The sequence below is a fragment of the Bombyx mandarina genome, chromosome 11, assembly GCF_030267445.1.
Source record: "Bombyx mandarina strain Sakado chromosome 11, ASM3026744v2".
Classification (NCBI taxonomy): Eukaryota; Metazoa; Arthropoda; class Insecta; order Lepidoptera; family Bombycidae; genus Bombyx; species Bombyx mandarina.
The window spans coordinates 15,891,201-15,905,731 of NC_143218.1; the positions used below are offsets into that span (position 1 = coordinate 15,891,201).

The 14,531-nt window shown below is 38.8% G+C and overlaps 1 protein-coding gene across 6 annotated transcripts in view; it reads left to right on the forward strand.

Annotated features, from left to right (window-relative positions):
- LOC114241396 (tyrosine-protein phosphatase Lar) overlaps window positions 1-10,603 on the forward strand; it is a 437,676-nt gene extending 427,073 nt beyond the window's left edge. For all 6 annotated transcript variants that reach the window (XM_089731076.1, XM_089731078.1, XM_089731077.1 and 3 more), the window contains 7 exons: window positions 2,910-3,049; window positions 3,130-3,332; window positions 3,438-6,567; window positions 7,000-7,110; window positions 7,497-7,666; window positions 8,537-8,672; window positions 9,404-10,603. In XM_089731076.1, coding sequence (XP_089587202.1) covers window positions 2,910-3,049; window positions 3,130-3,332; window positions 3,438-6,567; window positions 7,000-7,110; window positions 7,497-7,666; window positions 8,537-8,672; window positions 9,404-9,472 — 3,959 coding nt within the window. In that variant the 3' untranslated portion in view covers window positions 9,473-10,603. The remainder of the gene's footprint in view (window positions 1-2,909; window positions 3,050-3,129; window positions 3,333-3,437; window positions 6,568-6,999; window positions 7,111-7,496; window positions 7,667-8,536; window positions 8,673-9,403) is intronic.
- Window positions 10,604-14,531: the final 3,928 nt, after the last annotated feature.

Consider the following 14,531-nt stretch of genomic DNA (forward strand, 5'->3'; position numbering starts at 1 on the left):
GTTCAATCCTCTGATGTTTCGACTGTTTAAATTGTCTTAATTTACATTGACCTTAATGGATTTAAATAATACAAATTTTATCATACTTGTACTAACATAAGTTAAATTGACTGATATCTTAGTAATTTCATTCGCTGTTTGAAAAGTAATGATATTTCGTGAATGACATTACTAATTATAATAAATGTACGACTTAAGCAGATCGCACAGAATATTCACATGATAAAGTTTCACATCAATTTGCTTTCTGCTTTGGTCAATTTTTATAATAACAAGGCAACTGTGGGAGGCCGGTGGTGGTGGTGGTGAAAATATTTAATTTCATTTTTCATGTCATGCTAGCGATGTGCGGACACGGAAAACCAAAAGATACTAATGTCATTTTTTTTCTTCTGTTCCTTTTATGAGCATATAGCGGGATTCTAATGGAGGTCAATTCTCGTAACAAAAGTTTTACTATGCTTGCCGATTAATGTTACTCTGTAATCATTACACTGGTTATCATTATTGTTTTCACTGTTGTAATGTTGCTGCTGTACGCTGCAGCACAATGTTTCCACTCACTGTCACATGTAATGATTTTGTGTAATAACGCGTATCATTGAATCGTCACATTCTCAAGTTAAGATGGCACTCACTGAAATGCAAAACGTTTATATATTTGCACTTGACATAGTGTCGACGGCACTGTTTATATTCACTTTTGGCGCACAGTTGTTCAGTATTTAGCGATGAACACAGTTTTGCATGCTTTCTTTAACGACACAGCACCGTTTTGTTCGGTTGATTTCACTGAGCACCGGATAGGTTCAAGAGCTGCCGTACGCAATCGTTATTATTATTAAATTGCGTTAGGCAAAACACTGCACTTTTAGGATGCACTCAGCACATAGCGACGACACGAGGTGAGAGAACGAGTGCGAGACACATGACGCTGCGGCCGGCGGATCGCTCGACGCGATCACTGCCGCTTTCCGACGCAAATAACCGCAGCAGCAAAAGCGCCGGTATTTGCTCGTAAAGCTTTTGACCGTCGAGCGACCGTCGGTCGTGAGGTTCGACACGCACCACGGCCCGAGCGCCGCATTTGAATACCAATACCGTCCACACCACACGCGCGCATGCTACTAAACTACTCACCGACTACTTCTCTACTCACTGTACTATCTGACTACTATTCTTATAGCGGGAATGACAGGCCGAAGCACAGTCCCGAGGATCCACTAAATTAAAAACAAGTATTTCAATTGGCCTTTCGGATCTGAAGGATTAGATCCTTGACCATCTTCGCCTGCTCAACTGCACAGCTCAATTACATAGACTACGCGCTATTTCCTATCTCTATCTCTGTCTCTCTATCTATTTGACTTGCTCTTGTGCTACGATTTCTTGCAAGTAGCAACTTCATTCTCGCATCTCTTTCTTCTTCTGTATTTTCTGTCAGACTATCGTCGTGCATGCACACTAGATATTGTTACAATACAAAAAAACTATATTGCCTAAAGTTCGCATTGCCGTATAAATGAACGGGCGGGCCTCAGAGAACGCAAAGAGACAAACGATCGTCAAACACTTTTAAGTATATTTTTTAAATAAAACAACTGTACATTTTAGAAGAGCACAATCAGCGGACACTGACACTGTCACAAATATCACAGAGGATACACGAGGTACGAGTAAGGCACACACACAGAAGCAACGAAGGGCGCACATTGACAAGTTTCACACAAATGAAGCACACATACATAGACTGGCGCCATCGTCGCGTTAATCAATACATGTGCGTGTGAGTGACTTCTCTACACCGAGGGACAAGGAATGGTTACATCGAGCTGTTTTGTCTTTTTCTACACATGCTTAATGCCAAAAATTATATAACGTGTATCGAAAAACACACTTTATTCTGGCGTAGGAAAACTCATTTCCGTTTTGCACAGCAAATCTAAAGAAAAAGGCAATGCACGCAAACTGAACGAGGCCGCCGTCCAAAGCGGCTTAAACCGAACGCGTCTTCAAAAGACCAGAAAATAATACGTGGAAGTAAAATAAGAGTGCCCCCCTATTTGCCGACAAGCGTTCTACTCGTAATCTCTCACTTAGTAGTTCCGTTCGCCCTGCAATGTTCGCACAATTTGTCTTAAATGTATTTGAATGCGTTTTTCTCTTTTTTTCTCTCGTCACTGACTTTGTATGGGCCGCTGGTAACCCGTACAGCTATAAGGAGTGAGTATAAATTATTATAGTGCTTGTATTGTGTATTTGTGCTTGTGCCTATGCTTCTATATAGATGTCTTCCTAGTAACTCAATCTGTATACGAACAGACTGCAAGCGGTGACCTCTTCGCGGCATGTCTTTGTAGACACTGTAATTGACTTGGTGTGTACTTTTCTGAGCCTAACTCGACCAAAGTCCCGAGTCTGATCCAAAGCATGGCCCCTTGCAGTGTGTAATACAAATTATTAGTTAGCAATGCGGCTTATGGATTATTTTAGACACTAACTAAATGTGACTCTTTAGCTTGACGATTTTAGTTAAACTAAATGATGTGGATTGGAAGGTAATGGATTTTTATTTGGTTATGGTGTTGTGAAAGGGCGTAAATGAAAATGTCTCAGTGTGTGTTGGTATTCAAATGCCCGATCGAGATGCTGAAGGCGTGTTTAGACACTCGCCACGACCGAAATACTCTATCAGCATCGAAGACGGCGACTACCGACCGCACGGTTAAATTATTACGTTTGCATCGCTTCCCGAAAACGTATTGACGCGGACGCTTCTAATTTAGTTCCCTGAAAGTTGCTTTAGATAGTTCTCGAGCACGTTTCCCGTAGATGCTGATAGGGCATTTTAGGTCCACTACAAAGGAGTCCGATCCAATCTTCTTAACATTATACTTGTATTTATACAGTGCCTGGTGAACCACAAGACGTCAAGGTGACAGCCATCAACTCAACCTCTATCCATGTTACGTGGAAGCCGCCACATGATAAAGATAAAAACGGAATCATCAGGGGCTATCATGTTCACGTCCAAGAAGTTAGAGAAGAAGTAAGAACGAATGAACGAATTAATTATAAAATACACAAAATGATCAGAAGAGTTTTTTGTAATAAAAAATGCATTTACAGGGGAAAGGTCTTCTTAACGACCCCATGCGTTTCAATGTAATGGATGACACGACGTTGGAACTGAACGTTTCTGGCCTCCAACCAGACACACGGTACAATGTTCAGGTAGCCGCGCTGACAAGGAAAGGAGACGGCGACCGGAGTCCACCAGTATCTGTCAAAACTCCTGGCGGAGTGCCAAACAGGCCGACCGTTAGTCTAAAGTAAGTAACAAACAAACATTCTTTATGGTTTTACGCAACTTTATGCTTCACATATTCGCATATAATTGAAAAAAGCTAAAAAAAATGTTTCTTTCATATTTGTAGAATCCTGGAACGCGAACCAATAGTTTCTATCGAATTAGATTGGGCGAGACCTACACAGACATACGGAGACTTACTTGGATATCGATTACGATTCGGAATTAAAGATCAGCCGCTAGAGGAAATCAATTTCCCTGGTACCAAAGTGACGTCACATAGAATAAGTGATTTAGAACGAGGAGTTCAGTACGAGTTTAGAATAGCAGGAAAAAATCAAATAGGCGTCGGACAAGAAACTATAAAGTACATGTTGACTCCAGAAGGTGCTCCTAAGGGACCTCCAACTAATGTTACATATCATTTCCAAACTCCTGATATCATAAGTATAACCTGGGAACCTCCCGTAAGAGCGGACAGAAGTGGCCAAATTAAGAAATATGACGTCCAATTTTATAAAAGAGGAGATCAGTCGTCATTATTAGAAAAAACCACTAACCAAACGAAGGCCGTATTCACGGGTTTGGAAGAAGACGCACATTACGTGTTCAAGGTTCGTGCGTATACTGATCAGGGGCCTGGACCTTACAGCAAAGATATGACTGCTCATACCGAGAGAGATATCGGGAGAGCTCCCATGTCTGTCAAAGCTGTCGCTACCTCAGAGTCAAGCGTCGAAGTATGGTGGGAAACATTCCGTTCCAGAAAGAAGATAATAGGCTATGTCTTATTTTATACTATGACGCCGGTTGAAGATTTGGACGAATGGCAACAAAAGAGTATACATGTAACACATTCGGCTGATTTGGAAAATCTGGAAACGTTTGCGGAGTACGCTATAGCAGTGGCTGCTAAAACAGCGGACGGATTGGGAAGGCTGTCGGAAAAGGTTACTGTTAAAGTTAAACCAGAAGAAGTGCCTTTACACCTTAGAGCTCAGGACGTGTCTACACATTCTATGACTCTGTCCTGGTCATCCCCGCTACGATTAAACCCTGTTAGTTATAAAATCTCGTACAATGCCATCAAAGAGTTCGTAGACTCGCTCGGTATGACACAGACTCAAGAGATACCTAGAAAAGAAATTATTGTTAAGCATAATAGAACATCATTTTCTATCAACGACTTGTCGCCTTTTACGACCTACAATGTAAACGTAAGCGCCATACCGAATGACGATTCGTATCGGCCGCCTAAAAAGATTACAGTGACGACGCAAATGGCCGCACCTAAGCCGATGGTCAAACCAGACTTCTATGGTGTTGTCGAAAACGAAATACTCGTAATTCTACCTCAAGCTTCCGAGGAATACGGACCTATCTCCCATTATTATTTAGTCGTAGTACCTGATGATAAGTTGCACAATCACAAGAATCCGGATCAGTTCCTAACAGACGACCTAATCAAGAATAACATGAGAACGGACGATGAAAACGCTCCCTACATTGCAGCCAAATTTTTACAGAGAAACATTTTGTATACCTTTCACCTCGGCAACGACGAACTGTACGAAGGATTTTTGAATAGAAAATTGAACCTGAACAAAAGGTATCGAGTGTTTGTAAGAGCAGTAGTAGACACACCTCAGAAACACTTGTATACATCAAGTCCATTTTCGGAATATCTGTCTTTGGATATGCGAGAAGCTCCTCCGGGTGAGGAACCTAGCAGACCAGATCCCAAGGATATTAATGGCGATCCTGAAATTCGAATAGAAGAGAACAGGAAAGAGGCGGGCATGGTTTGGGTTGTCGGGCCGATAATAGCCGCCCTAATGCTTTCGCTTTGCTTAGTGGTGTTGTTCTTTGTAAAGCGGCGGCGTCAACCGTGCAAAACTCCCGATCAGGCGGCGGTCACCAGACCTTTGATGTCCGCCGATGTTGGTTTTGGTGCTCCATCTGACCCCGTGGAAATGAGACGATTAAACTTCCAGACGCCCGCGATGATCTCTCATCCGCCTATTCCGATTTCTGAACTAGGCGAACACATTGATAGACTGAAAGCCAACGACAATATGAAATTCTCTCAAGAATATGAGAGTATCGAGCCAGGACAACAGTTTACTTGGGACCATTCTAACATGGAAGTTAACAAACCGAAGAATCGGTATGCTAATGTGATCGCGTACGACCACAGTCGAGTCATCCTTCAGCCCATCGATGGAATTCTAGGCAGTGATTACATTAATGCCAATTATTGCGACGGCTACCGCAAACATAACGCATACGTAGCTACTCAAGGGCCGCTGCAGGAAACTTTTGCGGATTTCTGGAGAATGTGTTGGGAGCTACGCACGTCCACGATTGTTATGATGACAAAATTGGAAGAGAGAACTAGAATAAAATGCGACCAATATTGGCCGAGCCGCGGCACTGAATCGTACGGCATGATGAGCGTTACCATTGCCGAAGTTCAAGAACTTTCGACTTATTCCATACGTACTTTCCAAGTATCTAGGAACGGATGCGCCGAACGTAGAGAAATCAAACAGCTACAGTTCACGGCTTGGCCGGATCACGGCGTTCCCGATCATCCTGCGCCCTTCCTCCAGTTTTTGAGACGCGTTCGTGCCTTGAATCCGCCCGAAGCCGGTCCGCTGGTCGTCCACTGTTCCGCCGGGGTGGGTCGTACGGGGTGCTTCATAGTCATTGACTCGATGCTCGAGAGAGCCCGACACGAGCGCACTGTCGATATATACGGGCACGTGACCTGTCTCCGCGCTCAACGTAACTACATGGTGCAAACCGAGGACCAATACATCTTCATTCACGACGCCTTACTGGAGGCGGTTATCTGCGGCGACACAGAAGTGCCGGCGCGCAATCTGCACGCTCACATCCAGAAGCTGATGCGAATCGACTCTATCGAGAACATAACGGGCATGGAATTAGAATTCAAGAAGCTGGCGAACATGAAGGCGGACTCCAGTAGGTTTGTTTCGGCCAGTTTGCCTTGCAACAAGCACAAGAACAGGCTAGTCCACATCTTGCCGTACGAGTCTAGTCGGGTCTGCCTGACGCCGCGCGATGGCTCCGATTACATCAACGCGTCGTTCGTTGACGGATACAGATACAGGGCGGCGTATATCGCCACGCAGGGCCCCCTACCGGACACCACCGACGACTTCTGGCGAATGCTTTGGGAGCACAACTCAACCATCATCGTGATGCTGACCAAACTGAAGGAAATGGGCCGGGTGAGCACGTTTCTCCAACTATCTTTATGGTTTATATGTAAATACTGGTGGTAGGACCTCTTGTAAGTCCGCGCGGATAGGTATCACCATCCTGCCTATTTCTGCCGTGAAATAGTAATGCGTTTCGGTTTGAAGGGTGCGGCAGCCGTTGTAACTATACTTGAGACCTTAGAACTTATATCTCAAGGTGGGTGGCTTATTTGCGTTGTAGATGTCTATGGGCTCCAGTAATCACTTAACACCTCTAAGCATACATCTAAGCAATAAAAAAAATGTTGTAAAGTATTTTTTTTATAAAATCTCACATTATTAAGTCTGAATAATTTAACTTTGTTCTGAGTTTTACTCAATTATCTGCCTCAGCGCTTTAACACATAACCACATAATTACGATACTTGTCATCATATACTTGATACTTTTTTTTGTTTTTAGGAAAAATGTCACCAATATTGGCCGTCTGACCGCTCGGTGCGTTACCAGTGCTTCGTAGTGGATCCGATTGCCGAATACAACATGCCTCAATACATTTTGAGGGAATTTAAGGTAAAAAAAAAACAATCTATAACAGTTTACAAAACAATCAACCATAAAAGTATGTTTTCAATAAAAAAGATGTATGAGATTCGAGGTATTAATAAAATAAAACTTGAGGTTTCGCAACAACCCACGTTCATTCGGTAACGTGCGAACTTATTGTGGTACACTTCATTCACGGTTGTTTGCATAAGAGTTAGTGTATTGCGCAAACGAACGCTCTGAGATCGTGGTCAATGAATGATAAAAAGACATGTTATTTTTTGTACGTTATTACAAAGTTAAGTCGTACACTGTGTGCATTACTAATAAAAATCTTACGTTACGGACGTTTTTTCCCGGTTAGGGTACCCCTCCGCATCGTTCGTTCCAAAAATTATAAAACTTACCCCCAGGTCACGGATGCCCGGGACGGCGCCTCCAGGACGGTCAGACAGTTCCAGTTCACGGACTGGCCCGAACAAGGAGTGCCGAAAAGCGGAGAAGGCTTCATAGATTTCCTCGGACAAGTTCACAAGACTAAGGAACAATTCGGACAGGACGGACCTATAACTGTGCACTGCAGGTGATTTATCTATTAGGTCTTCTATTTTAATCGTTCTAACGATTAAAATATTTTCATAGTCCGTATGGGTTATACATAAAAAATACGATAAATCAGCTTTGATAAAAATCGGAGAAATTGAAAAGTCCTATAAATAAATAATAAGGTATTAGACATTGTTAGTAAAGACAGTCAGTATTCTTCGAAAATGAGTTCAGAGTAATTTTTATAAAAAAAAAAATATAAACTTATTTTAAATTTCAAATAATAATATTGAATCAAAACCTTCAAGCCTTAATGCATCACTGAGCGAATCCTAATTTTGGGGACGGATGAACGTGCGCCTGATTCGTTTCCAGTTATTTATTTACTTACGGAAATTATAAATGCCATTTTATAAATAAACCTAGTATATTTGCAGTGGCGTAAAGATCTAAACTCACGCCCGGTACACAACACCCCCCATTTATTCTCTATTTACTCTATTACACTGGCACTAAATTTAAAATATACTTTCCAGACATCAATTACATATAAAAGAAATAAAAATTATCCAGCATTTTTTTGTTTTGCGTACCATTTGGTGCCCCTTTGTGAGTAGCAATCGGGGCATGATGCTCCCCTTTTTATTTTCCCTACCTAAGCTGATAGTCTTGAGAGGCTATATCAGCGTAACCTTAACTAGTAGGTGAGCTCACGGGGCTCAGACCTGACGACGTTGCTAACACGAACCCTGGCAAGAGCCGTGCTTCGCAGAACCTACCACCGGATCGGAAACGCGACCCACTGAGAAGATCCGGCGAGAAACTCAGTGGGCTGTGCTCCCCTTTGTCCCCCCCCCCTTCCCCCTCGATACGCCGCTATATGTTTGTTTACGTATTGTTCGTACAGTGCGGGCGTCGGTCGCACGGGCGTGTTCATAACTCTGTCAACGGTGTTGGAGCGTATGCAGTATGAAGGCGTGGTGGATGTATTCCAGACGGTACGCACGCTCCGCACGCAGCGACCCGCCATCGTGCAGACTGAGGTCAGTAACGCCGAATAATAAACCTTTTTAAATATTTTTTAAGTAATTTTATGACCTGGTAACTAAGACCTTTAGCTCATGTCTTATCTTAATTTTTATTCTTATGTTTATGAAAAACGATAATATAGAATGAAATGAAAAGAGATGTTAAGGGATGAAATATAATCTCAGTAAAATGGTGGTCATTTACTGGGATTTTTTTCAATGGAATTTTTGGAGGATCCCGAGAAGTTACGTCCAGTGGCTTTGTTTCATTTTCCCACATTTGTGCACTTTCACAGATATGAAACAGTTCATAAACCACCGTTATTACACATTTAAACCTGAAGAAACACTAAATAGACAATAAAACAAATCACACAACTTCACTCCTCGCGTTCCCGCCAAAAAGTCACCTTTTTATAAGCCCTTAGACTCAATACGAACGTGACAAAAGCACTTTGAGACTTTTACAGTTTATTAGATTACTATTACAGCTTAATCTAAAGTTTATTATTAGTGTTGGAAACCTCATAAATATTATAAAATAACAAAAATAAATTTGAGATTAAACCGTAATATTAATTTTGATTATGTCTACGACTCGTGAAAATCGAAGAAAATACTGAATGCATATATTAAAATTAATAATATGAATTTTTAAGGCATACAAGAAAGTATTGAAATTAACGTATCGTTATAAGCATGCTATTTAAAATAACATAACGTAACGAAAGCGTGCTATTTCGCAGGACCAGTACGAGTTCTGCTACCGCGCAGCCCTGGAGTATCTCGGCTCGTTCGATCACTACACCAACTGACGGTGCGATAGGCTCGCTTAAATTGTCGCGTGCTTTCATTATTATTATTATGTATGTACTTAATATTGTATATCTCATAATATGGAACTTAGAAGCGCTTTAATGTTCCTGTTAAATCCGACTAACATTTAAAAAAAATAGTATTTTTTAATGATAAGCTACGATTTATATTCACAAAACTGCAATCCGGATAATCCAGATAAATAAATACCAATTTTTCTGTGCGCAACGAAAATTCGCTTCTACGTCCCATATTAATATATAGAAGTGAGAAAACAATTTATAAACATGAGTTCAACGTAGTTTGTGTAATCAAACGTAGTCTTAAACTGGATCCACTACCCAATGAAATCGTACAGCAACGTTCCTCAAATCTATAGTTTCTATTTGGTAGCTAATTATTATAACATTAACATTCGACGTTGTGAAAAAAAAATACTCTAAAAAATAATAACTAAAATTATATTATGTACTCAAAATGTCAAATGATACATTAAAAACTTCTTACAAACGATACGCGGGAAACACGTTCAGTTACGCGCCAATATTTATGACGCAAAAAACCGTGGTAATGTCAGTGCGTCGATTTGACTGATTATTCAATACGAAATGAGGCTAATTCGTGTATGAGTGAGTGCCTAAGGGATGCTACTTACGATTTATGATTATTAACTATTGTGACCACTATTCAAATCATGATTGTGAGTCGAAAGGGTAATAAACGTAATTAAATTATCCTAATTATCGGAATTATGATAGAAATAAAGCAGGCGTTCACCCTAAACGATATCGAAACGACGGTCGTAACTCTAACCTCAAAATACAAACTGTTCATACTTTTTAATGGCAATAGTTGCCAAACTAAAAAAACGGCCACAGCTACCGTTAAATTCCATAAAAAAGATCTAAACAAACATTATTAATAATAATACAACGTGTATTTTAATCAACATAGTCCAATAGTGCGAATAACGTTAAATTATATTTCAACAATGTTACAAAAAGTCGTAATCACAAACACGAATAAGTTAAAACAGACGTGCTAAAAAAAAACATTCAACAATGTAATAGAACTATGTAATGCGCTTAAAAATCTTGATAACTTCATGCGATAAATAAAATAAAAATAAATACGAAATATTATATCGTGGCAATTAATTAATTATACAGAAGTAATATTGTAAAATGTAAAAAGTTATTGCAGCTATAATTAGATGTTTATTTTTCATATCGTGTGTTAATAACGTTTAAGTAGTTGTAAATTGTGGTAACATGTTTCATTATTGCAATATTATATAACAAGATGATATGTATATTAAAAAAAAAAAAAAAACGAATCGGCTGTGTCGAGTGAATATTAAATCCTCTGCGTATTCCGTTATAAAATAACGTGTTATATTTTATACGAACATTATTTTGCCAATCACAGTTCTCTTGCCCTGATTTAATTGTAATTTCTAAAAAAAATTCTCCAGCTTGCTAACTTTAAATAGCATTTACATTAAATTCTGACCTCAACGTATATTTAGTTGTAAATTACAATGTAAACGAAAAATGCTATTCAATTATTATTATTATTATTATAATTTCCAATGCGCTAATTGCTTGCTTTAGACTTATGATAATAATTCGATCACATATCTATTTCGTAGTTAGATAATCATTTTCGGTCGTAATGGAATCGACTGAGAAAAAAATCATTTTAAATGTAACACATTGAACCCTTTTTAATAAATTGAATAATAAGAACGACTATGTACTAATTATTAATATATTTATAATGTGACTGCCACAAACTATAATACACTATATTAAGCTATCTTTAAGTGTAGTATGTTTAATCTTTTTAATAATGTAATCTCCCTTGCATAGTGAAACTTTAAGGTTTTTTTTTTAGGTTTTTCACTCGTTTTTATACAATAAACCTAATATTGTATCTAAGTAAAATGTTTTTGAGCTTGTAAGTAATTTAGGAAAAAAAAAGTGCGGACGCGCGCTCCGAACGCTACGCGAATAATTTAAAAGATCGAGTCATCATTCGGTCGGTCTGTTTGAATATCTACGAATCATTCTAATTGTGTATAAGTCTTGTTACGTGATTACGTGGCATTGAACGAAATGAACGATCGCAGTCAACAGTATAAAAAAGTCTGTGGAAACATTAACGAAGACAGACAGACGGACGTAATCAGAAAATTATAATATTTATGGCAGCGCAGCTTTATAAGTTCATAATCATTCCTTGTATTTTAAATAATTATTATGCCGTATCACTTATCGCAGCTATTGTAATGGTTAATTTAATTTATTAATGAGTTTTCAGCTCTGTATTCTATTTTTAGATATTACTTTTCTATATGACGTAGGTAACGATTCATACGCACACATACGATCTCTTGTACAGAATAACTAACTACACCATAGACTAAGTTTTTTTTCTTAATTGCGGATTATTACGTTGACTGTTATAATATCATGTTTCCTAAAACAAATATCGTCTTGGAAAACTATAAAATATTTTAAACCGTTATAATTGGTTGCAACAACACAATCAATAGAATTAATGTTTTATATTTTTAACAACGTTAGTTTAATAATGAAATTCTACAATTGTTTTTTTATAATCTTATAATATAATTATCAACTACTTTTTAATAGTTTTTAAATGTGCTGCTATTATTATATATATATATCAATTTATTTATATCAATTTTACTTTTCAAATCACGAAGACTGATTTTATCTATTGACGTTTTTGAATGTGTTCGTAATTGTTTTGACACGTTGTTATGTAATAATCACCAAGTATTTTAATTTTCTTGTAAAATCTCGATTACTAAATATCTACTGGATTTCATTGTTTATTGTTGCAATACAAAGTTCAGTTAAATTTATTACAACAGACTCTAGTTAGTAATTCCTTCACTGCGATTTCTTGATCACAACTTTCAAATAAAATGTCTATTTCAATTAACCTAACCGCTATCAATAAAAACAAAAACTAATTTTTTTATCCGCTATAACGTACGTACCAGTGTATTTTATTTTTGTAAACAAGGCAATCCCATCCACTAGTTAATTCAGCTCCTCGCTAGGCATGATACCTGACATAATCTGTCATTTTTATAATTTGGCGGGAACTTTCATTCGTGAGCCTAGAGCTGAAAATTTCTTACGGAATGTATATGACAGAGTGAAATCCCTAGCTTTAAAAAAATAATGTAGAGCAATTAATTAATACGGCGTAGGCAATGGAAGGCAGGCGATTTGTGAGTGTACTAGTAGTATGTAGTGTATAATTATTTTGTAAATTAACAGCGCTGCGTCTCATGACACAGCGGATTCGCAAAATTATACATATGTATATGAAGAAATAAATTTATGTGAGACCATACGAGGTGTTTTTATTTATGGCAATTCTATATACCTACCAAATCTGTCTGTCTAATGAATTGTACCTTGGAACTGTACATATAACTTTAGTATGTACTACGCTTGAAACTGATTCATATGATTGCTGCGTGCCATATACAGGTAAGCCCGTGGTACCAAACCATAAGGACTCGCAAAATGTTGCACTTACCAGTAATACTTACCACAGCAATAAATAGTTTATTTTAACCATAACGGCAAATGAAAAACCTCCAAATAACTAGAACATATATATATACAAATAAAATATATTTTGAAAATGTTGAGATCTTTTGAGACTCAAAATCAAAATCAAATAGGTACCAAGAGCCGTCTTTTTTTAAACATGCACTCTATTTACTAATCAGAGAAATGGTTTCTTCACATCTATTAGCAGCCAAAATTGAATTACCAAGAAGTTCTAATAAGAAATGAAAAAGTACTAAACACATAAAATACAAGTTAAATTTATAACAGAATTTAGAACATTATTGTAATTTTAAATTTCTGTAAATACTTCCGTAATTGTCGAGGAGTTTTACTAAGCTTATTAACTTATATTTAATCTATATCTACATCTACAATGGGTTTGATTAAGCTAATAAATCAAATAATTAAATCAAATTGATTAAAAGTAACACCCAAAAGTATATTAAAAGGTTAGTAGGAATGAACTATTTATAGTATACAGTATGAATTACATTATACCTACAAAGATAAGCCGAGGAATACTCATTTGATTTCATTAGCGTTAAATTAAGAAGAGGACAGATGTTAATGACCACGTCCTAACCTCTATTTCTTATTCAGGGAATGTACTATAGTTTCGTGGGTAATATCATTATCCAAATATTCTGGCCGCAAAATGGAACAATGAATACGTATTGCTAGAAGTTAATTATAATATCCTAGTCTTTGAGATTACTTGCTGTAAGGGACGTCTTATTGGCTTCATAGATGACTGAAAATAGTATTACACGCTTTCTTTCTATTTCATAGATGGGTGATCATCTCATATCCCACCCGATTATCAAGTCCATAAATAAATTCTGCCACCTACTTTGCCAGTAAATTCTATAAATTTGTATGACAACTATCAAACTCTTCAAACACTTCGCGGCAACAATAGTTGTCAGGAGGAAATCGCCGGACTTCCGCCCTTTTCTGGGGATATTGGGCGGGGTATGTCAGAGTCGAACTGACTAAAACCTCCTGTCGCTCAACAACCAACGTCCAAACCTCGCATGAGACAGAACTCATGACAAGGCAAAGGGGGGAAAGTAAAGCGTTTAGTGCGGAGCACATCTCTCCCATCACCCTCCCCCTCGGGACGCCGGACTGGCGGTCGTCGGCGCCACGACCACCAGCCCTCTCGGTCGGCAGACTGTCCGAAGCCCGCCTAGATGGCGCCGGTTAGAGTGGGTTACCCTACGGAATACCCCGCTGGGCCAGAACCAGCGTGGGTCGAGGATAGCCGGCCTTCCATCACCCGGATCCTCTTGCGTAAAACGCGTGCAGAGCAGCTTGCACGTCGTCTTCTTAGGCCCCCCTCGCCGGTCCCCAGACCGACATGAGAGGGGGACCCGAAACACTTAGAGGGCCAGGGCTTGGGCGAGATCCGCCTCCCTGGCCCCCGAACAATAGATGG